We start from the raw sequence: 27,466 nt of genomic DNA, 5'->3' as shown, positions 1-27,466 counted from the left end.
GCACGTAGTCTTTGGTCGTGAAAGTATCTTTCAGTTTAGAGCCATTAGCCCCACCCTTCTTCTACTTCTAAACGCCGAAAAGCGATTTAGCCAGCCCAAAATCTAAGGCCAAATCCCCAAAAAGCAACGAGCCACACAGCTGAAAACCCATTTAAGGACCGTTCCAAAATCAAGGATTTTCCTGTTAAAAAATACAAAAATAAAGTTTAAGAAAAGACCGCTTTCGATCAAGTCAGTTAAATACAGCGTTTTCAGAGTGTGTGTGCGTATGTGTGTGTGTGTGTAAAACCATTAAAAATAATTAAACAAAATATATAAATCCGCAAAGAGCCATAAACAAATCGCAGTCAAAGCTCGCGCGCCAATATTGCTCCAATTTTACGAAAAAAATCAACGGCTTAGCAACAATTGCATTGAACGGTTCGTACTCGTACTCCTAAAAATACAACAAAAATATATATATATATATAGAAAGCTTAACAATCAAATCCAATCCAACAATAACAACAACAACAACGACGACGACGAGGGATTAAAAGCCAGTAACAGCAATAAATGTGGTGGGTGCATTATTGGTAAGCTGTGCCGCAGTAACGGTTAATAATATGCCTGGCCATAAAAACAAAAATCCCTCTCTATATATCTAACTATCTATATATATTTATATAGATCGCTGGCTGGCCAAAACAGCTCAAAATCGGCCAAAAAACCACAGAGTTTTTTATGTGCAAACGCGTTTTTATGCTCAGCCTTCTCCTCCCCCTTTTGGTTTTTTTATTTTTTTGCATTTTTTTAACCCAATGGTTTTCGTTTGTTTTGCACTCAAAGTTTTTGCTGCTGTGTTTTTAATTTTTGTTACAGTTTTTTCTGCATTATTTTGTTGTTTTTTTTTTAAGCTGCCTTGCTCAACGTGCACGCTTTGTTTTTGTTTTGGTTTTTTGGTTTGCTGTTTTTTTACCACAAAGTGGATTTGTCTTCAATTGTGGAAATCGGGCGGAGGTGGTGGGCGGGGGGAGTTCCGAAAAGGTGGAGCAGTTCCGAAAAAATATGTCGGCCAGCTCTCAAGGTCACGGATGAAAGTCTTGCGGTGTCTTAATGTGAGTCAGTGTATTGGCATGCAAGTGCAATTGGTGGTTGCTACACTTTGATTAACAAATAATCTAAATTTATGGGGATATAATTAGACAGGAATTTTTAAAAATATGATTTAAGATCAAGGAAAGTTTTAGGAAATTAAAACACATTTATGAAATATCTAATTTAATAATCAAAAGAGTTTTAAGTTGGAAAAGAAAACTATGTTTAACTGAAGACCCATTATTATTTATTAAAAAAATGTCATTGATAGAAAATTCTGCTTCAAATTTTAAAATTTTAGTTTTAATTTTTACAAAACGGAAATATTTCTATATAAAAAAGTTAATAGAAGTATAATATACCCATTATATTTTAATAATAACATTTTTAAAACAGAAATCTTATAATTAAAATCTACAAAATTCCTTAAAATACCTTAAAAAAATTGACAAATTCAAATAAAATCTTTTTTAAATCTAAAAAATTGCCATAAATATCAGAAAAGGTTTTTAAGTACATTAAAAATTGTATAAATATATATATATATTTTTAATAAAATAATTTTTACTTGGATTTCACACCTTTTTTACCCCAAGTGTAATCATAAAAGTTTTTAAAATTTGAATGATAGAAAATAAAAAATATTTCGATCTTTTGTTTTGGGGCTGTATTCCCTATTTCGATGCCCGGCTTGATGAGGGTGATGGACAGGCGTGGTTGAAACCATTAATTTCTTTTGCAGGGGAGATGTCTATCTCTCCGCTTTGGTCGATCGACAAATGAGGCTTTAATGGCGTATGGAGATGACGGTATATCTCATTATTTGGCAGACATTGGGCCCTGTAATTTAGACGCCCTGCTTATTTTGAGTTTACTGTAATAATTAACGGGCCGCTGTAATTGAGAGTTGATTTACTGACCCACTGTCCCAGCGCTGGCATTCAAATCCGAAATAATAATAATACCGAATCGCCGTGGAGTGAATTAATTTCAGATTTGTCAGATTGAAAGTCCGCTGCCAGCTGAATGCCAAGGAAAAGCTTCCAATATACATACACCACCTCCAAGGGCAGTAATTGTGTGCAATGGATTGTTTCTTCGGTGAAGGAAAATTAATGGCAGCAATTTACCAGCAGCATAATTTACGATCTTGTTTGCAATGGCTGAGGTCCTAAAACAAAACAAAAAAAATGCTATTAATTTTATTCATAATTAAATTTGTACTCTATTAATAAAAACATAATTGATTCCCATAAGAATCGAGACTCATTCAGGTTAAGTTCTCAATTGGATTAATTTAGATCACTTGCGATTAAAAAATGAGACTTGTTTGGTTTAATAATAGCCCAGTTAATGGGTGTTTACTTTTATGACCAATTAGTGTAATAAATCAGTGCATATTATAAACGTAACTGAATATAATAAAATGTACAAGTTGTTGATCTTTAAAATTTTAAATTTAATAAAAGTATACAGGCCTTTAAAAATATTTTGGAAATAAGAATTCTTGGTAATTCAAACCGGATGTCCATTCTAAACCATTGCATTCTTAGAAAACTAAATAATCACTCAATCAACATGCTACAAGTCTTAATGTTTTATTTGAAATAACTCAAAGTAATTGCAAACATTAAATTAAATAAACACTCCTGTCATTAAACAACATGTTCGTAGCCTTAGCGCGACCCTTAATCAATCAAATCAAACTCATATCGATAATGTATATAATTTTTCCTTTGGCCACAACACATTCTAAGCCAGATTGCAAAAGTGGGCAAAAGCGTTGCCAAAGCGTTCAACATTTTTTTTAACAAAATTATTATTAAAAGCTTAATTGCAGCGCAAACGGCCTGCAGTGGCCAGTAGCTTAAGCTTTTTGGCCAAAACAATTAGAGGCTGCAAAAAGTCAGATTAACAAATTATATGCCACCAACTGGAAAAAAATAGAGAAATACAAAATAGAAAACGAAACCCACAAAGCGGCTGACAAAACGCCTCAAAGTCGCACGACCTGTACAAAAAAAAAAATAAACAAACTTGTTTGGGATTGCACTATTTTGGCCAAAGTTTCGGCTTCTCTTTATTTTATTTTTTTTGCACCGCAACAATGCGATGACAAATACCCAAGCGGCCACCGGGCGGGGAGGGCAATAAACTCTTGGAAATTCCATGGAAAAATGCTCCAATTAGAGCTTGGCCGAATGTGTTTTTGTGACTTTGGCAGGGTTTTTGGCTTTTGCATTGACTTTGTCGTGTTTTTCTTGTTTATACCCTTGAAGGAGGTTACCCTTATTTGAATGAGGTGTATTATGTATAAGCCTCTTTTAGCTATTTTCCTGATCTTAATTCTTTGGCACATTAATATCCCTTTTAACCGCGATCGGAAGTTAAAGTCGTAAACTTAACATAACTTGGCAGACAAGTTTTATTCGCTGAGTTGGAGTTTTTATTTCTTAAAATAATTTGCCATTTTTACTACTTCTTATGTCGTTAAAAATTGTTTTGTTTTTTCTATTTATATTTTAATGGAGTTTCCTGAGTTCTAAGCTTTAAAAATAAAACCTATATTAGGCTAAAGATGTTTCAGCAATTTCGTTAGAACTCCTGTAAGTTTTAAGGCTCCTATTCAAAGATAAAATGTTGTTTTTATATGTAAAATTTAGCTTAATAAATAACTTAACTTAATAAATATTTTTAAGAATATTTTTAGGAGGGGCTTTACTCAAATGAAACCCAATTTAAATGAATTCCTATACATTTTCGTGATCTTTGTTTAAACTTTTATATATTCTAATAATTATTTCACCAAATTCTTCATCCTTGAACTAAATTCTACCATTTTCCTCAATTTTTCATCTTAAGTATATCTTATTGTCATATTTGTTGTACTCTCCATCTCAACTTTAATTTTAATAACATAACGTATACGACGTGTGGCCTCCTCCCTTCTTCTGATGGCTTTGAGCCTGTCCGTCCCTCAACTCAGCTTGAATCTAAATAATAAAAAAAGAGTACTGAATATCCAGTAGACTTTGTATCGACTCCACTTCGATTGTTAATGAATTGCAATCGTCGTGCGACACTTTCCGAGTTGCTGGAATGAGAATGCGAATGTTTGACAATTTGTCACAGGGTCCAACACTTGTCTCGTCCGCCGTCTGTGATTCGGAATCGGAATCTGAATCTATAACTGGAGTGAATTGCGGGTGCGGGCCACGTTTGTCCATTTGTTACACATTTTATTTTCGCCTTTTGTTTGGTCTTGTGTCACTCGAATTGCCATGCATTGTGTGGGTACTTAGTAGCAATTTATTTGCCATTACCTTTTGCCCGCACTGTTCACTTCTGGTTTTAAATCAAGTTTATTAACCGGAATCTGTCAGCTGCCATTGTCTCCGTTCTTACTTTGCCGCCTCGATCTATGTAGAGTTTCTTGCCAAAGTAGAAGTCGAAGTTCCCTGGCCGCTTTCAGGGCGTATCCATAGCCATCGATTAGCATTCTAATTTATATACTAACTGCTAACTGAGAGTGTGAGTGCGGCACAAATTAAGTAACGCCAATGGGCATTCACGAGTTCGAGTGCGAAAGCGATTGCTTTTTAATTCCATTAAACATTGCGATTTCAAGACCAACTTGCGGTCGCCATACTGCTCAAGAATCAGTTGAAAGATCAAGAAATATATATAAATAAATATATTTAAAGTTTGATTTTTATTTAATTTTATATTAATTGAAATTCCCTTGGGTGACTTTTATATTTGTAAATATTCTACGACTTTTTCAAGGGCATGTTGTGGTTTAATGAATATAAATTAACTATAAATAGGAAAGGGTTTTGCTACGCTTTATAGAAATGGGAATTAGAATTATCTAATTAAAAATTTATTAATATTATAAATTAATTCGATATTTATTAACAAGTTATTCATAAAAGTGTATAAGGCTTGAGAACTATTTACAACTTCTACAAAACCCTCTAACTTTCACTTTCATATCTAAAAACCCAACTAATTAATTTTTACAAATTTTTTTATTCCAACATAATCATCTTACACACGTTTATTTTTTCCATGGTCTCTCACCTTTTCAAACTGCCTATAAAACTTAACTCATCATTAATTTCTTTAATTTAAACATCTTCCCAACAAAACCACAAAACTCGTTTGGCTCTAAAAATATGATGCTTTCAAGAAAATAATTAATTACTTTTAATAAAACACACAAAATTATTTGTAAATAATACAAAAGAGTATTACCAATTCAAGAAACTCTTCTGGTCAACTTAGTTTGCTTTTGGCCTTAACCCAAGTGACGTCTGTGATATATGCCGGCTTCCATGTAAAGTCAGAACTAGAACAGATTGCGATTCTAATTCCTATGACAATTATGGGTGCAGCTTGATAGTTAAAGACTAGTTGTAATTTAGAGACGTTTAACTGCGGATAATAAATGTGTGAACAAAATGCTTAGCAAGGCTTGCTCGTTTAAGCCCTTACCAACTTTTACTTTCTTGAACATCTTTACAAACAAAGATAAAACACGCGAAAAGGCCAAAGAACTAACAAAAGAATGGCTTAAAATTCGAGAAAAAAAGAAATTGAGATGACGTCAGAAAAGGTGAATAGAGGAGAATAGTATAGAATAAAAAATAATAGATGCCGGCTTAAATAAGAGGGGAGGTTCTTTCTGGCTAACTAATGAGCTGCCGCTTTAAGCCAAAGAACGAAACTTTCGTTTTTAATGAGATGCCTGATGGCCATAAACATATTTGTTTTCCCCGCAGAATTCCTTAGTAATTAAAGCCATTGAACGCTGTCTGAAGAAGAGGTTAACATAAAAAAAATATATCCACAGACGGGATGAGTAATTATATGGACTGTGAAGAAGGCTTGATAAGAATTAGAACTGGTTTCGGCTTCAACTCTCCTCGCTTTCGGCTTTTGTCTAGCTCCAAGACACAACAAAAAATATGATTTCTTACCCGGCTGTTTTTTTGTTTCAATGTTTTATGGATTTGACTTTGGCTTGGCTTTTAATTACATGGTCTGTGTGGCGGAAATGCCAGAGAACGGTTAATTAAATTATGGCTGGCCAAAATCAAACTCATCACTTCAATGGCATGCCAATTGCTGGCAGCACCAGCAACAAAAAGCTATCAAAATACCTTGCCATTAATTATAAATATGTTGAAATTGCAACAGACGACTGAGCATCTGTCTAGGCCTGGGCTTGGCTCTTAACTCTCGACTCTAGACTCTAGACTCTCGACAGTCGGCTCTCGGTTTGTTTTTCTGGCCAAGACTGTGTGCAGCTTGTTGCCACTTTGGCTGCTTCTAGCCACTTGCTGGTGGTTAGTAGTTGTTGCCGGTTTGCTGTTGCCAACCTGTTGCCAATACAAGTTCAATGATTCTTCTACACCCCGAAAAAAACATAAAGAACTAGCCCTTAATTGTCTTTGAACTTGATAGAGGCAATCATGCACGGAAGGTACAGGGTAAAACTATGAATAAAATAAAATAATTAATATTTTTAAGCTTAGTAAAGGATTCTTTAAAATTTTAAGAGTCCCTTAGCACTTTCTTAATAATATATAAATATAAACAAATTAAAGAAAATGGCTTTAACCAGGACTTTAGTAATCTAATTAACTTATTATAAACTCAATTTTTTGGCAACCTTAAACCTAAAAATAAACTTCCATATCTTTAAGTGTAGACAGATGGCTTCGGAATTTGCTGAAACTCTTGAAATTAGCTGCAAGTGCCGCAGACACTCGGCGATTTCTGGTGTGAAATGCACCTTGACATTTGGCTTGGATATTTCCCATCGCTTATCGATTGAACGCAACGCCATTTGTTATATGTTTTTTGCAAATGATTTTGCCATGGGAGCGAGGGTTACTATACTTTTTACCGCTTTTGTATTTACTTCTTGACCATTTTGCACTAATTCCAGCTCCTTGTCTTTCGCTTAATTGCAGCCATTAAGCATTCGCGAGCGACAGTGGCCCAGAGCGAGACCATGGTCCACACGAGATGAGATGAATCACATCTGAGGAAGTGCGCCCATTAAGAGCAGATTGGTTCTGGATCTGGAGAAACAGAACAAAGAAGCCACTAAAGCGCTTGATTAACTCCCGGGAGCGACTGGTGGACAGGTGGTTTTGGATTGGAATCAACCGACATGGCACACTTTTGCTGGCTCCTCAAATTCGCCTTTCTGCTGCTGGTAAGTGTGCGCATTAAGGCGCTGATTGCTGACGGTTATTTATGGTCAGGTGTGCCAAGAATTCCAGGGAATTTGTTGGCCAAAAACACTGACCACTTAAGTTCAAGGCTTAGTTTGGTCTTTTAAGCCGACGAATTAAACTAGTTTTGGGTCTAAGAAAATCTAAAATAAAACCCAACACAAGTGTTTAATTTGATGTATTTAATTGAAAGTAGTTTTTAGAGTAATTAGACGATATGTAAGGGTGGTATTTATAGCATTTCCTATATGTATTCTTAGAATTCAAAGACATTTTTCTTGAAGTAACCCCTTTACCCATAACACCTAATGAACTCTTTTTGCCTTTCATCACAACCCAAAAAACAATCAATCAATCAATGAAAAATTTTCACTGATCTTCAACTTGGAAAGTTGCATTTTCTTTCCACACGATTTCCGATTGAACAATCGCAGCCCAATCGTAATTGTTTCAAATGGCTTCCACAGGTTAACCCCAGGTTAAAAGACTTTGGACACCAATATTGAGACCTCATCCAGTCACAGGCGTTGCAGTCGTTGCAACCAGTTGCCAAATGCATTCACAGGCGGTGCTCCATTAGCTATTCGTTTGGCCAATGCGTTTTATGAAAAATGGTTTAATGGTGCGATCGCACTCCATTTGTTAGCCGACTTCGGCTTTATTGGCCCAAATCATCCATTATCTAGCAGCGGCTCTCACAGGCTGGCTGGCTTTGAATGCATTTCGGAATTAATTTTTACCACACACTCGCTCTGTTGTGTCTGGGCCGCACTTTATTGACTGCTCATTAGACAGACCGAGTTGATTGTGAGTAATGTGGAGTAAAGTAAAGCTAACTGGAGCCGAGTAAACTAAATAATTGCACGCGATTCAAATGCAGACGGTTGCTGGTTGTACCTTGAAAAAAAATGATGGATTTTTTAAAAGAAAATATAAATAAATGCAAAAAAAATATAAATTAAATATAAATGTATATATTGATTTATAAAATGAGAAAATATATATTTTAAATTTTTAATACAAATTTATTTAAAGTGTTAAATTCTTAGATTCCAAAAATTTTTTAGTAGGATCTGTGGTTTTTATTTTTCACTTAAAACAAATTTTTGCATAATTTACTAAATTTATTTGATTTAAAAAAGTTTTTCTTAGTGTTAATTAATTTTTAAATTTTTTTTTTTAATTTCTGTCACAATTTCCATCATTTATCCTTAAAAAAAACAAAAGTCTTAGGACACGAATTCATTATTAATATTCAATAAAATTGTTTGTTAAACTTTAAACTGCTTAAACTTGTAAAAATTTAAAGGTTTTAGTTCTCTTAAACAATATTACTCAATTGGAAAATATTAAAAAAAATAATGCTGTATTATTTAATTAAGAAAACTTCATTTAAACGCTAAAGAAAATTATAATTTGAATATTAATTTTATAATTAAATCTCCAAAGGGCCTAAAAATTCGTATTACTTTTATTTTCCTCAGTGTATTTGTGCAACTGGCCTCTGTTTTCTGTGTGCCTCCAAACTGTGGCTCTGTTTGTGTCTCAAAGAAACTCAAAACTAAAACTCAGACCCCGTCTTTTGGCCATTCGATGGCGATGACGACGGCAATTTGCAAATTATGCACAGCGGGGCAGGGAGTGGTGCTGGCCGCTGTGGTTGCCGTGGTGCAACTACATTCTAAACTCGGCTTTTCTCTTCTCAATTGTTAACCCACCAAAGTCCATCCATGATGATTGAGCCAAACATGCAAATTTATACCAATGACTTGTATTGTTTATGTGGTTTTAAGTTGTTTTTAAACGTTCTGGCGCCGCCATGGGTTAATTTCCCACACAAATCTATGTTCGTTGTGGTGTGTCTCTGCCATGTAATTAATAAATGTGTGTTTTTGTGCCACAGAACCAAGTTGATAGCTGCAATTTAGAGCGAATTCGAGTCTGATTCTGGGCCCAAACTCTAGTGGCATTGAGCGTGGCACTGCCCTAATGTGGGCTGCACTTGGCTGGAAGATCGATTGAGAGATAGGAGCACTGGGAGAAATTATAGTAAAGGAGTTAATTTTATATAAGAATATTAAATTGAAATTAAAATATAACAAGTTGTATACTAATTCATAAAACTTTTCCAAGAATTATAGGTTTCTTCGTTAGGCATAAAATTTTTTATATTTTACAAGCATTTCTCGAAGTTACACCCATTTTTCTAAAAGTGCCTTGGCGAAGGCGGACCCGAAAAAAAAACGCTGCTGGCGTTGTCTTGTAATATTATAATATTGTGCACACAATGTGGCCACAGCTGACGACAGCGGGTGGTAGAGATTAGACTTTGTCCGGGGCCAGTTTAGGCCGGGAAAATGGACTCGCTGACACATTCACTTGGCCACCGACTGGGCAGCACAGCTCCAGTAGCGGTTGCTGCTCCTTGTGGTGACCGCCCACTTCTAGAGTGAACGAAACGCCCGAAGAAACCGTTTGGATTATGCAGAAATGTTAAAGTTACATGACTTTTTCCGCATTCGATAGCTAAAAGCATAGTCAATGTGTGTGGCAAGTTCGTGGCCCGCGTTGAGTCATTGGCCGAATCCTGTTACCAGCTTCCAGATCAATCATCGGCAAATCAAGTGGTATGAAAATACTTCCGAAATTTGCATAACTCAAAACATGAATTCAATCTGTCAACTCGTGGCGTTGTGTGAAATCACGATGATTGGAGCTAATTAAAAGTATCGAGTGTCCAGTATCTCGAGTTTGGTGGTGGATCGGCACTTGAAAGCCAATCGAGTGGGACAATTGAGCCCAATAAAGAGAGTGCTCATTAAGGCGTAATTATTGCTTAATTGTTTGATCTCTATTCACGCGCACCACAAGGCGGATAGGTAATATTGCCACGGTGCTGGCGTTCTGAAAGTATTTCGTATATTTTTTATATTTTTCCATACATAGCAGTTTTTGACACTTCCGCTAAGTTGACAGCCGTGAAAATTGTCACCAGTGCAACAATCGAATGATAAATGATAAGTGCAAAAGAATGTCGAACAGGATTAAAAAAATCTACGATCTCCGATCTCCAATCGAAATCTTAAAGTCCAAATCCAAAAAAACCAAAGCAGGTTGTGATAAATCAATCAAGATTAATAATTGCCTATCATGGGTCTGAAGCCCGTCGGTAAGAGATCCCCGAGCCGTGTTCATTCATTAAACTGGAGCACGTCACTGACCAGGCGGTTCGAATAACTTCACAATGGGAGAGGAATGCTCATTGTTGGGATTTATTCATTATTTCGTAATTATTTTTAGAACGTTTACCTTTTGTCTTACGCAGCCCTTTTGTCGCTGGCTAGCCAAGCCGTTAATTTGGTGTCAATGCTAAGTGGCGACCACTGTCGCTTTTCCATTTTTTTTTGTATCCATTCAACGCCCGCGGTCAGTTACTTCTGCAATTTTAGACATAAAAGGCAAGGCGACCCAAGTCCCGCCGGATGACTAACCGATCTAAGTGACTGGCTCCGCTGGGCTGGGCTGGGCTGAGCTGGTCAAGTCAGGTAACTTTAGCACATGTGCGAAGGTGTTCCGAGCTGCGAGTGTGTAGATGCAATCGCTCAGATCGGCTCTGCTCTAGAAAATGCCCGGCGACAGGCGCCCACTGCACTGCCGGATGTTGTTATTGTTCTTGCTCAGGGGGTGTATTTATACTCTATTATATTTTTTATTTGAGGCTTATTTACCAAGAGCTTGAATAATTATGCTATTATGTTCAGCATCGTCGGCTTCCATTAATATTCGATTCAATTTTCGCCATTTTTCATTGTTTTCAATTTGCGCCTTTCCAATTCGAAGTCGATTATTATATTTCAATGGGTTAGCCGTGGATCAAAAGTGTGTCCGATGGTAAATGATCTGCCATAATGCAATTAGCAATGCTAATATTGCTGAGCGATAGCTGGATATATAACCATAAATATGTTTTATTAGCTCAATGTGGATAGGGAGGGCAAGTTCGTGCCCTAAGTCTTTTGTTTTTGCGGTGGGTGTGTGTGTGTTAGTGAGCTTGGCGCTGATAACGATTTATGGCCGATCTTTGGCCATGAATTCGCAATGCAATGTTCAAACAGTATAGCGGAGATATGAATGTAAATGTAGATTATTATTAAGTAAAGGAAATTAATGGGTTATATTAGGTAAGCCTAATATACTTTATAAATCTACTTTGGGGTGTTTATTTTCTATGAAGGTTAACTGAAAGAAGTGGTATATATATTTGTTTTTATAGCTAAAATATTTTATTAGTGTTTTAGAATAAAATATAAATAAGAAAACACAGTAAAAGCTAACTGAAAAAATATGAATCTACCCATAAATGAATATATAATGTTATATTCTAAAGAGTTTCTCTATGTTTTATCATATTTAAGGAAAATTTTAGTATACATTTAACAAGAATTTATATAATGGAAATCAAAAATACTTAACTTTTACCCATTAGCTGAGTCAGCCCTACATTACTTCCCCTTGGAACCATGACTTAATTTATTAGTCAAACTTTAAGCCTCAAAGAACTGATGACTAAATCCTGTTCTACTCCCAGTAATCATTACTCATGGAAACATAAATTAATTAAAAACTGCAACTTGATCAAAGGAGTTCCATATCCACAAAACTTGTCCTTAAATCCGGAAATACTATTCATTAAGCCCTTAAAAACAGGTCGAGATGAGTCAGGGAAATGCAGGCAAATCAATAACAACATAAATATCACGCTGACAGATTGATTGTTTAAGTAATGTTTCCATTTTTACACTTGAACGGATTCCGATGCGAAGTGCCTGGGCTTGTGCCTGGAACTGTTTGTCCGATCGCTGTTTTCGCTACCTTACGCCACCACCCACTTGAGCTCTCGAATCGCCGCAACGCGGTTAATTATGCCACATACGCCACTTGACCAGGGAGCAACATGCACCACTTCAAACGGAGCCGGTGCCATGGCATTCCGATGTTCCGATGTCTTAATAGACCCCGGCCGCATTATTATTCAAATCGAGAGTAGAGTCGAGTTGAGTTGAGGTCCCGAGCCCAAGATCTCATTGCATGACTTATGCATATTTGTGCGCGACATGAAGACATATGGATTTATAGTATAGCATCGATCGTCGATCGCTCCAAATGATATTTTAATTACGCAAATTTATAAATAGATTGCTGAGATAAGCTCTGGATGCGATCACCCTAGGTGACGATTGCATGTGCAAGGCAGTGATCAAAGACAGAAAATCTATTTAAATGTATTTATTGACTTATATAGACAAAGCAAATTTTTAAATAAAAAAAAATCTATTAATTTTTCATATCTCAATTCCAGATGATGTCCGGTTGTTGGACACGTCCCGCTCCCGCTCCTTTGCCTGGCAGTCGACAGAGTGAACTCATCGCAGGCAACGAGTTCCTCAAGCTCTTCCTAGACCACGATGACCAGCAGCGAAGTCTGCACAGCAGTGAACAGGACTTTGAGGGCAGAGCAGAGTCCACCGCCTCAACATCGCCGAATCCTCATACCCGCCAGCGAATGGCCACGGGCAGGAGTTTGGATGGCAGCAGGAATCGCTACAGGAATTCCCTTAGTTCCGGCAACAATCCCGCTGTAGAGGATTCAGACTCCAAGCAGGTGGTCAAGTTGGTGACCTCAGGCAGTAAGATAGTATTCCTCGAAGATGCTCCAAATTCAGGTAGCAAGTCGGGGAAGTCCTCTTCCAGCGATGAGGTGAAAGTGGTGGCCGTGAGTGTGAGCTCCTCTAGCAAGAGAGGCCCTTCAAAGGGCAGGGAAGCCCAGGGAAGTCCCACAGGAAGTGGCTCTGATTTTGTAAATCGCTCGCACAAAAGTGAACTTTCCATTGAGGAAACGGAGCCCCGATTGGCTGGGGATTCCATGGATGCTGAAGGGGATTCCCTGAACAGTGCCTCTAATATACAGAATGTGTTGGCAGCTCCTTTGCTAGCGGCCTCAGCCTCCTCAATGCATTCGTTTTTGAAGAACCAGACAGAGGAGGCAACGGGAACGGGAGCTGGAACTGGGGCAGGAGCAGGTTTGCCCTTTCAAACAGTAATTTATCATGACACCAAGCAGGGCAGAGGACCCCAGTCTCGGTCCATATCCTATAGCTCCATCAGCCAGAATGTAGATGATTTGCAAGCCTGGCAGCAGTCGAGGAGCGGCATCCTGGCCGAGGCCCAGAGGAATGTGAGTGAGAGCCTGAAACATGGACATGGCTCGGAGCCAGCCAAGTTCTACTCGGTTCCTTCGAAAATGTACAGTGTGCCGAGTAAGTTTTATTCAGAACCAGCCAAGGTTTACTCCGAGCCAGCCAAAATGTATGGTCAGCCCGAGAAGGTATACTCGGAGCCCTCGAAGGTATATGGACAGCCCTCGAAATTTTACTCGGAACCAGCCAAGGTTTACGGACAACCCTCGAAGGTCTATGGAGAACCCGCCAAGACTTACTGGCCACAAACAGTGACCAGCACTGCAGCCACCCCAGCGGGAAGTACTTCTCATCCCAGCCCGATATCTGGGAGTAGCACCAGCACGGAGCAGCCGGTGGTTCCCACAACGTTTTTGCCGCCCAGATCTAGACCACGACCAGCGATTGTCTCGCGCATCGCTTTCGGCGAGGCCCAGAGCACAACAGCAACAACGCCAACAGCAGCCACAACATCTGCCACAGCAGCAACTACAACGGCAGCAGCAGTGGTCAGCAGGGTCACCACACTAAAGCCTCCTAGCAGCAGCAGCAGCATAAGGCCCACCACTTGGCAGCATCATTATCACAGCTACCAGCAGCAGCAGCAGCAGCATCAATCGCAGCAGCAGCAACATCCGCCACAAGCTCATCCAACGCGGCGCGTACTCTTCAATTTGGATAAATTGCCTTATGATTTATTGAATGCACCGCAGCCGCATCTATTGGAGCCAATTTCATCGAAGCCAGGTCCAAACTACCAGCAACAGCCACAGCAGCCACGTCCCTGCTGGGAGCAACGTCAGCATTCATCACTGCCGCATCAACATTCTAATCAAAATGCCAAAGGATTGCCCAACAGAGGTGAGTCTAAGTCCAAGTTGGAGTCGGAATCTGAAGCGTGGTTTGAAGGTACACAGGAGAAAAAGACTTAATATAAACTAGTACAGATTATCCTTGAAGAGCAACTTATGTTTATTATTTAATAGTATTCTGGGAAACAAAAGAAAAATATTTGTTTTATCAATTTAATATTTATAACATCTTTATTTTGAAAGAAAGTCAATTATATAAAACTTTTTCTTCCTCTGTAAGTTTGCTTAAGCAAATTACACTGCTCAGCAGGGCTCGTGTTGCAATTGCATAAATTAAAGAGATCAATTTCGGAACTCAAGCAGATTAATCATATATCACGGCTTACGTTTAACCAAATCACTTTGATGATAGATTAGAAGCCATTATAAATTCCAAGGAGGTTTAGGATAATTGCAAATATCTTTAAATCGCATCAAGGAGCTCAAAATCAGTTTTACTTAGCCAAAAGTAAATCTAATTATTTATTTCTCAGACTATTTAATTAGTAAATAGTTTCATTTCCTTAAAACCACACCTGTGGCATAGTGTACCTATGAATTGTGACAGACAGCGACAACGCACGGGCTAAGCCCCACATGAACCCCGGCTAGCTAATCTTGAACTTATCAAACATCATCTTTTGTTGCAGATCTAGTCAAGTGTGTTGCCAAATTCGCACACCAACATGGAGCAGCTACGGCATCGGCATCCACGGCTCCGCCATCATCATCTCCATCGTCGGGGTCAGGCAGCAGCGGCGGCGGCGGAGGCTATTCATACAGCTCTAGCTCCAGCAGTAGCTCCTCCTCCTCATCCTCATCCTCCTCAGCCGTGGCATCTGGAGCCCACTCCGCCCACTCCCCATCCTCATCTAGGGCGCAGCACCATCAACACTTTACCACCGAGCGCCCCGAGCTCTATACTCCGACCTCGGAGCAGAATTACGAAATCGAGGAGTCCGTTAGTGTTATGACAAACGGACGGGCCCATGGAGTACAGGGAGGCGGTGGCAGCGGTGGCACTGCAGCAGTGGCCACTACGCCAGCTGGTCCAGCGACGACGAGCACCATTCGTGGCATCAACAGAGGACGTGGCTCGGTGGTTTACAATGCAAATGCCAACGATTATTCGGATGATGGCGGGGATGGGGATGGAAATGGAGAGACCACATCTGAGGGTGATTCCTCGGGCGAGGAAGGGGCAGCTGGAGCACCCGAAGACGAGGACAAAGTGGCGTACGTGGTCGAGGGACGTAACTATCGCAAGTACCGAGTGGAGGAGAAGACCGACGACGGCTTCATTGTCGGCGAGTATGGAGTAGTGGACCATAACGATGGGAACCTCTGGGGAGTGCGTTATACCGCTGACTCCACCATCAATCGCAGTCTGATTCAGAAGGCGTTGCTCACGTTTCTCAAGCTCAAATAGGGGGGGCCATGGCGGTCACTCTGCACTCGAAGAAATACATTTTTTGAAACTTGGAAAAAATGGCAGAAAATAGAGCTTTAATGGGTGAAGATTTTCATATTTTTATTGATTTAAAAAGATGTTTAAGAAGGATATTTTTTAAGTAAAAGCTGGATATTTTCAATGACTCAAAAATATATTTAAATTCTTCCCATCTTCCATATTATTTATTAAGCATAATATATCCTTTTAAAACCTTAAATTTTCGTAAACAAATTATGTTTTCCAAGTTCAAAAAGTTTGTTTCTGCAAGTGTTAAAAATATGAAAAAACCATCACCCCGCACTCCCCCGCTGAGGAGCCAGCTGCAAGGGCATTCAAATGTGATCCAAGTCGTATTTTAGTTTAGCCTAGATAACCTAGATAGCCTAAATAGACACGTAGTTACCCCTAGTTCGTAGCGCTAGTTGAGTTCCCACGCGACCAGGACACACTCCTTCGGCCCTGTGTGTATGTGTGTTTAGTCAGTAAACGAATTTTGTTTAATTTCTAGTTAATGTTTTAATTAATTTATTGTAGTTGTTGGTATTGTAATTGTAACTTTAGATTACTATAGAGTTACCCAACGCGAACCTAATTTATTCAGCCGACAGCACTCGAAATTCCACTGACTTAGCAACTTGCCATAAAAGAATCCGACGACGTAGAAGCACCTACCAGCATTAAGATCGAGCGAAACTATCCTAATTAGAGACTAAGTGACTTGTGTAGTAAAAATAAATGAGAATTAAAACGAGAATATAACCAAGTTGTGTGTGCATTAATCTCTTTTGGGGGAGGAGAAGTGGGAAACTATATGGAAAACTGGTTGTGCCAGAGTGGGGGCAGATTGTTGGATCCTTTTGCTCCTGATCTCCTGCTCCTCTGTTCCGCTATGTAAATAGCCACTTAAAATTGATTAAAAACACGCAGCCTGCGGCACAGCGAAGGAAAGTAGTTTTTTTTTCGAGACAATATCATTAAAATTTAATTGATATGAACAAGTGACAAAGCAGCAGCCAGAGCAGGACAGTCCATGCCAGGGAATCGCAGCTTATTGTTTTGAGATTTACACTGAAAATTATAAATGAAATTATATATTTTCTTCAATTCTAATTAGACATTTTTTAATGTCTGTTTAAGTACTGAAAAACTTTGAATTGTGGTGAACGTAGATTCTACCTTGTTACCTACTTTTTATATTGATTTAATGTTTATGGTTCCCCTTAATTTTCTCAGTACCTGAAATCACTGAGATAAGCAGTGACAAGGGCTGTTCTCTTCTCCTTTGGGATAAAGATAATACCCTGGCAGCTGGAACCTGCCCGAGGACCATCAGTCTTCCGAGTGAAACGCGGAAGCTTGACTCCTTTGCGGATAACTGGAACTGGGGATCGCTGATCGGGGGGACAAGGAACCTGTGACAAAGTCAAGGCGGCCGTTTTTGGAGACTCTTTATAGAGCCACATTTGGCCAATTAAGAGCAGGCATTTCCATAAATGTCGCTGTCGTTGTTTACTGATCTGCCCCAAGACCTGAAAGCGAGCCCATAAAGGCCAAGAGCAGCGGCACTCAACGGGAAACCGACTGAAGGTCGCTCAACGACCTTGCTTGCGGTCGCCTCTTTTCCTCTGCGGACGAGTGTGTATATTTATATAGGATCTGTATATGTGAGGCGTCTGCCGGGCCTGATTTTATTGCCCCTCGGGGACCCTGTGCCAGGAGAGTGGCCAGGCAAAATTTCCACTAATGATTGCATGCGCCAGTGCCAGTGCCAGGTTTTCTGTCCAAGATCCAGTCGCAGTTTCAGGCTATTTATAGATGTGTAAGACAATCGGGCTTTGGTATGCCACCACCTTATCGCAAACCGGCAATCAACCCAAACGCAATCCCAAAACCCCAGAGATCGAGACGAGGCCCAGCTGCGGATTCTGACCCTACTGCATCGGCGACGCGATCTGCGTGAAGAAATACAGCACATGACCATAAAGATCACGAAGGGATTGGGTGGCATCCGGGCAACGAAGCAGGGAATACACTTGCTGAGGTACCTTTTTTGGAATTATTTGTAATTAATAATTAATTAAAAAGGGTAAAGGGGAAATATTTAATGAGAAAGATGCTTGAATTCGAAGGCGAATGTTAGAAAAATAAAGAATAAAAAGGTATTTTGTAAAAATCCGGTTTAATAATAATAATAATAATAATAATTATTCTTTTTAATGATTAAACATAAAAATATATTTATTTTTTTCTTCATAATTACAAAATTTAAAATATTTACCTTAATTTTTCCTTCTCAGTATTAAATTCCCATCAACTACAAAAAAACTAAGGACCCTACTGCTTACAAATATCACATTCCAAGGATACATTTTTCAATTTATAAAAGAAGTTCAAGAAATTCCATTTACCTCTTTCAAGGGTATTGGGAAAAAAAGAGAATGTGCCTGGGACAGTTGCAGATTTAATGCGAAATGCCAGAGAGGCAGAGTCTGGGGTTGGAGATGGGGATGGTGCCGTGCCCTTTCTGCGGTCAGCTGCCTGATGGACATCTCCGGAGGAGCAGGAGCTGGATCTGAAGGAACTGGTTATACCGTTGCTGGCCGCTTCGCTTAAGTGCGGCAATTATAAGGCGAAACAGTTCTCTTCGCCTTGCTTCTGGTGGAGTGAAAGAACTTAACTGAAATAAAACATGATGAATGCCTGGCAAACACGTTGCCATTCCAGTAATGCACACAGAAAATATATGATTTTGCTAATTTCATTAGCAGATGTTATTTTTATAATTTATTTTTGTGAATAAACATCCAGAATAAGAAATTGATATAAAGAAAGCCTTTGATTTTTATAAAATCGAAGCAAAAAAGCCCAAAACCCTCGACTTAATCTCTTCCCACTTTTTTTCTGTGTATGTTTTTGTTTGCTGGAAACTTTTTTTGTTTTTTGGGGGAGGTGTATAAATGCGTGTCGGCCATAAATTTGAAAACTGCACGACCGCCACTCTGTGACAGGTTGAACGTTGCCACGCCCCCGCCCCCACGTCCTGGTTAGTGGCTTTTTAATGCGGTGGGCGTGACCTGGAAATGGGCATTCTGACAGCTGCGAGGAGGCTGTCCACTAGCTTCATTAAATCCAACCAGCCGCCGCTTGGCTCCGCTGCAATCTCGAGGGCCTCGAGGTATTACCTCGAACATCCGCATCTTCCCCTTTACTTTTGCCTTGAGTCGTTGGCAAATTGCTCCCCATTGATCTGGCTTACAGGAATCTGGTCCTTTGTCTAGTAGTCCTGTCCCAGAGTCCTGTTAATTATCTCGATAGTTGGAAGCACCAGCAGCAGCAGCAGCATCTTCTTAATGAAGTCGCCCCCATGTGAACAGGCATGTTCCACAATTTACGATCCATTTTATTCAATATTCGAGTCGCGAGGCTGATCGATAGCGATTCGAAAATTTATGACACGGCATTATAATTGACCGATTTGTCATTATAATTAGCATGTACACGGCCACAGATACGGCGAATGGATCCTAATTTATGCATATTGCTGGGATTATTTTTAGAGAGGACGCAATGCAGGCAAAACACGAAACAATGTTGCATGGAGCGGAAGAAATAATTTTACAAGAGAGGCAACTACCTTTAAGGCATGCAAAACAGTTTATAATTTATCAATTATAGTATAACCAACATGATGAAGAAGAAAAATCATAAGGAAATATTTAAGGAACATCAGTTTTTAAGGGAAGAGTAAAGAAAAAGAATGAAAGAAACCAAAAAAACTATACTAAAGTTGTTTGTTTCGTATATTGTAGTAGTAGTTTATTGTGATTTGAGAGACTTATAGCAATTTTAAATCAGTTAAGAAATTATTTAATTATGATTAAGGCAGTTTAGAAAATCATGTATATAAATTTTGTATGGCAACTTAATTTATTTTAGGATTTTTTATATATATTTTATTACTTTTTCAGGGTACACTAGACTCTATTTTTATAACATAAATATAAATAAAGGTAATTTGTAATGTATTTTTATAAGGAATATTTAAAATTGCAGTTAAAACCTCACTTCATATTTTACTTTACATGTTCAGTTAAAAAAAGTGGAATCACTGTTTAAAGTGAAAGCCTGAAAGTATGCAACCTTTTTAGAGTTATTTTTCCATTTTTTGTTAATATTGAAGAAGAAAAATTACTATAAATTATTATAAAGAAAACAAACCTAAGAAAGTTTAGTTAAATATCACATAAATAAATATTAAATATATAATATTAATACTTTTAAATAATATTATCAGGATCTTTATCATTTAAGGTAGAAGATAGGTTGAATTTGAATTTCAACCTATTTAAATTTACAAAAAATACAATAAAATAAAGCCAGCATAGGTATTTAAATTTAATTTTGTATAGTACACCCTTTCGAAACCATTCTCATACGAAGAAAATATTATCCTCCTTATACGATTTCCCAATTTCTTAAAGATACTTTTCTTAACCAGAAACAGGGCCAGAAAAACGCCCACAAAAAAATATTGCAGACCGGAAAGGCAGATTAAAAATTACCAAAAGTCATGAATCAAGCTGAGAAGTTAATTCAGGAATTCGAAAAAAAAACAAGAAAAAAAAAAATTAAGAACACGGGTCAGATGTGCGAGAGTCAGACAATGAAGAATGCAAATCATTGCACATGTCCTGTGTCCTGCGAGTGCCAGTCCTGTAGTACAGGTCCTGCAGCCTGCAATCGATTTGGAGCAGAACTAATTGTCCGCTGGCAATTAGCAGGAAAGGAACTCGGAGATCTCTCAACACTTTACTAATCTGCAAGTGTCAAGCGGCCGCAAATGATGGCGATGACAAAAGGAGTTGACAGGACGCAGGCTGGCTGGCTGGCGGGCAGGCAGGACTCAGGCCGATGTAGGGGCAGGACACAAGACCGAAGAACAAGGGGTTGAAGTGTGCGTTCCGGCTAAAAAACCGAGGCAGCCGCACCGGCAGCATCGAAATTCTGCCGAACTTCAGAGCCAGGGACCACGACAAGGGGTTGCTTATAGCACACTCTAAAAAAGAGGGGTTAAAAAATAATTAGTGACATCTGTAAGCAAATAAAGTAATTTATGACACGAAAATAATAACAAATTATGGATAAAAAAATCTCTTAAAATATTAAAATATAAAATCAGGATGAAAAATGTTCTTAATAATTTATCTTAACTGATTCCTCATAAATATATTTCCAATTAATTTTTCCCAGTGCCCTGACTCAGATTCAAATACAAAAACTTGGACTCAGACGACACAACAGGTCTCGACAACGGAGCTCACAATGGAGGAGCATAGTACCTTTTTTGGTATAATAATGAAATTCAAGTACCGCACGGTGCTCCTTTAACGTTTGATATCAAAGGACATTCGATCGGGCATGCAACATGCGCTCATTGTCCTGCCGCCGTTGTTGTCAGTTATTCTTAAGCGATTCTCGTATTTATGCCAAAGATTACATGTTGATCTCGCATATCTTTCATCTCGAAGGACTGGGTCCTTTGGCCCTCTTCACCATCCCGATTTGGGCTGCGTGATCCGTGGAATCCGTGCGTGCTTCCCACGTCGCTGAAACTCGATATCTAGGCGATGGCAGGCGAAATCAAAATGCCGTCAGTCAGTGGCTCAGTCATGACTGTGCATTAATTGGTAGACAAATCACAAACAAATTATCAGACATCAACGAGAAAATTAATTCACAAAAGTATGAGTGTTGTGTGTTAGAGGATGAGATTTTTAGACTAGAAAATACCTAGTATTTGGCATTATAAGAGGAATTAATAAGTTGGTTTCTAAGATTTTTTCTATGCATATTTTGAGAGAAATTAAATAACATTTTAGTTTAGAAAACGAGAAATTTATACAATTATTCAAATTATTCATACAATTATGATTGATGATCCTTTTAGGCTCATCTTGTTCTTTTTAAATTTAGTTTCAGTTTAAGTATCAACCTTGAAATATAAAACATACTACATACTACATACATACTAGTTTTACTTAACTTTCTCCTTATTCTAACATACCCTGCTGTTCCTTCACTTTTCACTCTCTTAAATTATACAACTTTCTCATTAATTCATGGCCAAAAAAATCTCTGACAATCTATCTTCCATGGAAATCTCTCGTCGATGACAACAGGCCCGCTTCTTTGGTAGTCCATTGTGGACAGATCCCCAGCTCCTGCTCCTGCTCCAACTCCTCCGCCTTCCACATATCCCAAGATCTCGAGATCTTTTGATTCAAAGCCATCGATAAGCTAGAATGCCCCTTTTTCTGCTACCTTCAGTTAGCAATTTGATGAGGGTTGCCACTGCTCCTGCCGATAGATAATTTCATAACTGAAACAAAAAGCATATTGCGCATGCTAGATTGATCGCCCACTTGTTCTCGAGGACTTCAGACTCCAGAAAAAAAGGCCAAAGAAATTGAAATCCATTCATTCGTCCTTTCCCTAACCCTTTTCTTTTCAGTTCGTGGAAGTTAGTTCCAAGATTCGCTATTTATTCAAAAAACTCTCTCCCTATTCAATAACCATCATATTTTTTGTGTGAAAAATATAAAATTCCGAATTTCCCGCATGGTGAATCAATTGTTAAGGTCTCGGTTGGAAAATCTTAGGGCATCAGGTGCCATCAGGTGAATTAAATGGTATTCGATTTCAATCAGCCGTGGATCCTTGAGATTCCTGAGCTTCCACGGCTCTTCCCACGGATCAGAAAAAAAGGCTATAATGGTTGTTATTCAATAATGATGACTAGCGAGCAAAGGGCATATTGTAAAGGTTGAAGGTTAACGAACTCGTGTAAATGCGATCAATTCAAATCAATTTAATTGGCTAAAGGCAATGGGAAACCTAATAATCCGAAAGGGAATCAAAGATTGGGGAGACAAGAGTTTGTAAATAAAAGCATAAATATAATACAAAGGGGTCTATTATTTTGGAGAATACATTTTAAAAAAACATATAAAAGCAATTATAAATAAACTAGAGGGATTTCAAGAATATAGACAATATTTAAAAATTGAATAATTATTTTTATTAAGACTTTTTTAAAGAATCCAAAGTTTTCTCTTAGATGTTCAGTCAAAATTTAAAATAAATACCTACCAAATCATAGTGCTTTCTCAAATATCTTAGATGTATTTTTATTTAAAACAAAACAGAAAATAAAGAACTTCTAACCTAATCAAAGAAAGTTGCCGCTGCTAATGCAATATCTTTGAAAATCTATAAAACACCTTTAGCCGGAAAAGTGGCATAAATCCGGTGAGCCCTCGTAGATCGTCTATCTGCCGTTTGGGAAAGTGAAAACATAAACACATTTTACTTTTAGAAATTTGCAGGAAATGTGTAAAATTTCTCGCAATATCTGAGAGTGAAATCGGAAACTTTCGCCAACATTCATCCCCCGGGGCGTGAGAAGTGTGTAACGCAATGTACAAAGCCCCGATATTAGACGGCTCCTATCTCCAGTTGCCAGGCGAGTGATCTGCGTATGACATAATCTTTGTTTCGGGCTTAAGATGCAAACGAGACGTGGCCTGGTTTTTGGTCCTCGATCTGCTGAATCTCCAAAAAAAAAACAAAAGGACAGCGGCGAACAGGACATCCTACTTAGCAGCAGCAACGAGCTGGGACGCAATTGTAAAAAAGGCAAACAAAAAGTCCTTAAGTTATGTTGGCTGTCAAATGTTGAGAGCGAAACAAAGAGGCTCCTCTGGCAGAGGACCACAAAAGGCCCCTTAGACTCGGATTCAGATTCAGACTCAAAACGGAGGCACTGGCACTTATGCAAGGTACAAAATATCAGAGCACTGGGGAAAAAGGTGCTAACTAATTTTAAAAATATTTTTAAAATGTGCTGAAGGTTTTGTTTGTATTCTAAAAGCTTTTATCTTAATTATGGTTGTATATTTAAAATATTAGAATAAGATATGACATTATAAACTTATTTATAAAGCAATTAAAATTTAATAACCAAAATAAATAACCTTTAAAAATCTCTGCTAGTTATCCTTATAATTTAATAATCATTTTTAATATGTTCACATTTAAATAATATTTCTTCCTGTGCAGGACACAACAATCAAAGCTGAAATTGAAATGGAAGCAGCGACTTCATCACTTGTTTCCTCTCGCTCTCCTGTTGCATGAAAACTCGGTGGAATTCAACAGCCTGAAATCGGAGATCTTGGCGGAGGATTTCGCATCGTATTCGGATTTGGTTTGGTAGTGGGTACTGGGATATCGGGTTGTCGGGAGTCGCCGATCTTCTGCCGGCAGTCCTGGAGGTGTGTCCCATTGTCCTGGCCGCGTTTCCGTGGCGGCCACGAATATGAAACTTATCTGGATTTGATTTTGCACGTGCAGTGCTGGGAACCTCGATTCTCGATCCCCCGGATCCCTACCGGAGTTGCTCAACTTTCTGCCTGCATCTCCTGCCTCCTCTTGCGTCATGATGATGTCCTCCAGGACATTTGAGCACTTTAATTTCATGTTTGGAATTGTTCACATGATTTCTCAAGATCAGATTGCTTATCTGTGCCTCCGTCCCTACTTTTCTGATTCAATTATTGCGCTTTTCCTAGTTATGTCTCTCTTTTTTTTAGGGTCTAATAGTTCACTTCCTGCCGCTGGGATAATGGGAACCCCATTTGCACTTCAGTTTGACGTGATTTCCAAGTCGCTTCCTGTGGATCTCGTTCCCGGAGTTATCTCCCCTCTGTCTGTTTGCACTTTTGCGCTTGGATTTGACATGCTTTTTGCTTTTATGAACTTTGCTGTCTCGCTCCGACGGAAGTCGTCCACAAAGGATACCATTTCCGTAGTCTCTGGATGAATTTGCATAATCTCAGCGCCAAAAACTTTGTATTTTGTTGTCTTCTTGGCGCCAAAAAGGCATAATTGTTGGTTGTCATATTTAGACATGGAAATTGATTGGGTGATGGGTTTTTCGAAAGGGTTTTTATTTGTTATGTTTAGGGGTCTCTGGATATTCAGTTACATTTTTGTAACATGTGTATTTATTTAGCATTTAAACTTATTTAAATTAAAGACTTAACTCAATCGTAGACTAAGGATCTTTAAGAATTGATTCATACCCCCAAACTTATATATAATTTCAGAATATTTGGTCACTTTTATGTGCTAAACTAAACCTGGTTACACTGCCACTGAATCTCCAGTGCCACGAGCATGACTAAAACTCAACCAACTTCGCATTCGGCGGTGCACCAGATAGCGACAAGCCATAAAACTAGAACAAAACACTCACCTAATGACATTCCGGGTCTTTCCCATCAAAAGTCTGGCGCGATTCATAATGACCAACGGCATCGGATCTGGGGAATAACCATAGCCATAACCATTGGGTCGGAGTAGAAGTGGGCCATACCTCGCGGAGATCGTTGGTCTGCTCAATGAACGAACGAAGACGGCGGCAACTTTTGGGTTGTAAAAGCGAGCCGGGAATTTTCCACCTTCAATGTGTAAATGAAGTGAATTTCCCCGGGGCCTAAATTTAACCCTTTTTTCATTCTGTCTTTCTTTTTAGCCCGAAGTGTAATTAGTTGTGTGGCGTCGTAACCCTTTTGTACGTTCGCCAGGCGAAAGTGACATAAAAATCGAAGCCAACCGAACGGTAGCTACCTGCATTCTTCGAACACAAAAAAGGTGCTAACTAGATGAAGTAAATAATGAAGTATCCTCAGCAGAACCCTTTTGCTAAAAAGTCGCAAATTTTCCAGGAATTTTTTAATTCACTTTTTTTGTACATTGCCTCGACCTTGAATGGGCGGCGAGAGTGGGCGGCCTACCTGATCACAGGTAGGGTTATCATATACAGCAATATTGTGACCTGCCGGTGACTGCTGTTTCAATTCTTGTGGTGGATTTAGCGCTAATCCGGCGGATTAGCAGCTCGCCGGCGTTTCGAGTTCATTAAGATCGGTAGCTGTACTTGAAGTGAATGAAATCGAAAAGGGGAAATTGCAGCAGGCAGCGATTTTCCAACTTCCTAAAGTTATAACGTTTATTGTATGATATAACCTCTATCATTCATTACTTTAAACTATAAACTAGTGAAGCTTGACTTGGCGTGGGAAGTTCAGACAGCTGGAGATGCAGCCTCCTGTTCATTTGCCTATGAATATTCATGAGTTCCCACAATTAAGTTCCCTTGGAATGGTCAGTTATTGTCCAAGAATTGATATGTCATCGTCATCTGGTTTAGTAGAGCATCCTCCCCCTAGGGAGTTGGGCTAATGATCAGCATAGCATCGCACGCAAGCGCATTCCCATACAGCACACCTGAGTTCCAACTAACCACCCTCAACTTATCATATAGACTCTATAGGACATCATCATCACAAAACATCAAGGGGTGGACAGTCCAATTAGAACGAGGAGTTGCAACCCCCGGGGTGATGATATCATGTCGAGCGTTTTATTGATCAAGTTACGCATCCGTAATACGAATCGAAATATAATTGCTCTTTTCAAGTGTCTGTCATGTATCAAAATGAGTCCCGTCTGGCATTTGCATCTTCTCCCTTGGACTGTTCCCACGTTTCGGGATGCGATCGGGAATGGGCAGAAATATGGGATCAGGATCGTGTGGCCTTAGGCGTTGGTCCGCAAATCGCACCAGACTTGCGGGATCTTGCTTAACATTATTAAGTAGCCTCGTGCAATGTCTTTCTTTTGAATTCCGCTGATCCTCGGCTGAGAAAGCTTGATCTAGCAGCAGCCTTTTGACAGGCAGCACTCCTGCGATCCGTGATCAGTGATCCGTAATCTGCTTAAGCGGCACGCGATTAGGATTGGGTCCTCCGGACTTGGCTGGGCCCGACGCTCGCGGTTTCAGGAGATCAGAGGCACTGGCCACTTGAGTCCATGAATCCAATTCCAAGCCAAGCCGAGCCAAACCGAGTCTAGACGATCCGATCCGAGCTCAGGCGAGGGCTCTCAAAAGGCAACTCTAAGCTGGCTTACCAGAGGGAGTAGTTTGAACAACTAAGTTATATCTTTATATCTTCTTATTTCGATTTAACTTTAGGTATTTAATTGAAAATGCAACGTTTTTGATATATAATTTATAGTTAAAGCACATTGTGATCTTAGAAAAGGATATGTATTAACAAGAAATTATCCATATCTTTTTAAGCTATAATTCAAATGATTTTTTAATAGATAGTAATACATAGTAATAGTAAATATAAATATAAATTAAATCAATTTGATAATAAATACAAATCTTATACCAAATATTAAACAAATATTTCAAAAATTCTGTTAATAAATAAATGTTCACCAACCACAGCGAATAATACATTGGTTGTAGAGGCTGTTAAATCGAATCTAAAAGAAAATAAATATGTAAAAATAAATAAGGCAACATAATTTACTAAATTTATAAAATATTTCTAAAATTTGCTTCAATATAAATTTAAAATAGTTTAAAAATACCACATTGTAGGGTAGTATAAAAGTAGTCAACGCATATTAATTTATATTATGTATGTATTTTTCCTAAATTTGGAATCATTTATTCAAAACATT

The 27,466-nt window shown here is 38.7% G+C and overlaps 2 protein-coding genes across 22 annotated transcripts in view; one reads left to right on the top strand and one right to left on the bottom strand.

Annotated features, from left to right (window-relative positions):
* The window catches only part of nompB (intraflagellar transport protein 88-like protein nompB), a 55,222-nt gene extending 29,709 nt beyond the window's left edge, over positions 1-25,513 (bottom strand). For 3 of the 20 annotated variants that reach the window (XR_011445192.1, XR_011445191.1, XM_070286870.1), the window contains exons 1-3: positions 25,302-25,513; positions 25,182-25,248; positions 1,998-2,248 (exon numbers count right to left, since the gene is read on the bottom strand). The gene's annotated coding sequence lies outside the window, so the exon portion shown is untranslated. Of the gene's footprint in view, positions 1-421; positions 437-1,635; positions 2,249-8,203; positions 8,223-11,249; positions 11,269-16,914; positions 16,934-21,088; positions 21,486-21,519; positions 21,539-21,951; positions 22,245-22,287; positions 22,632-23,977; positions 24,788-25,181 lie in introns of those variants that run through there. The other 17 variants (XR_011445204.1, XR_011445198.1, XR_011445194.1 and 14 more) reach the window with 16 other exon arrangements.
* Positions 277-15,918, top strand: LOC108073716 (uncharacterized). 2 transcript variants are annotated; one of them, XM_070286873.1, is made up of 4 exons: positions 277-420; positions 7,059-7,306; positions 12,685-14,422; positions 15,063-15,918. In XM_070286873.1, the coding sequence occupies exons 2-4, from the start codon at positions 7,262-7,264 to the stop codon at positions 15,839-15,841; spliced, it is 2,562 nt and encodes an 853-aa protein (XP_070142974.1). In that variant the 5' UTR covers positions 277-420; positions 7,059-7,261; the 3' UTR covers positions 15,842-15,918. The 2 variants fall into 2 exon arrangements, with proteins under 2 accessions (XP_070142974.1, XP_017020951.1); XM_017165462.3 differs by lacking the exon at positions 277-420 and adding an exon at positions 497-560.
* Positions 25,514-27,466: the final 1,953 nt, after the last annotated feature.

The sequence above is a fragment of the Drosophila kikkawai genome, chromosome 3R (assembly GCF_030179895.1).
Source record: "Drosophila kikkawai strain 14028-0561.14 chromosome 3R, DkikHiC1v2, whole genome shotgun sequence".
NCBI lineage: Eukaryota > Metazoa > Arthropoda > Insecta > Diptera > Drosophilidae > Drosophila > Drosophila kikkawai.
Note: the sequence above shows the minus strand (reverse complement) of the source record. Positions and strands in the feature narration are given on the sequence as shown.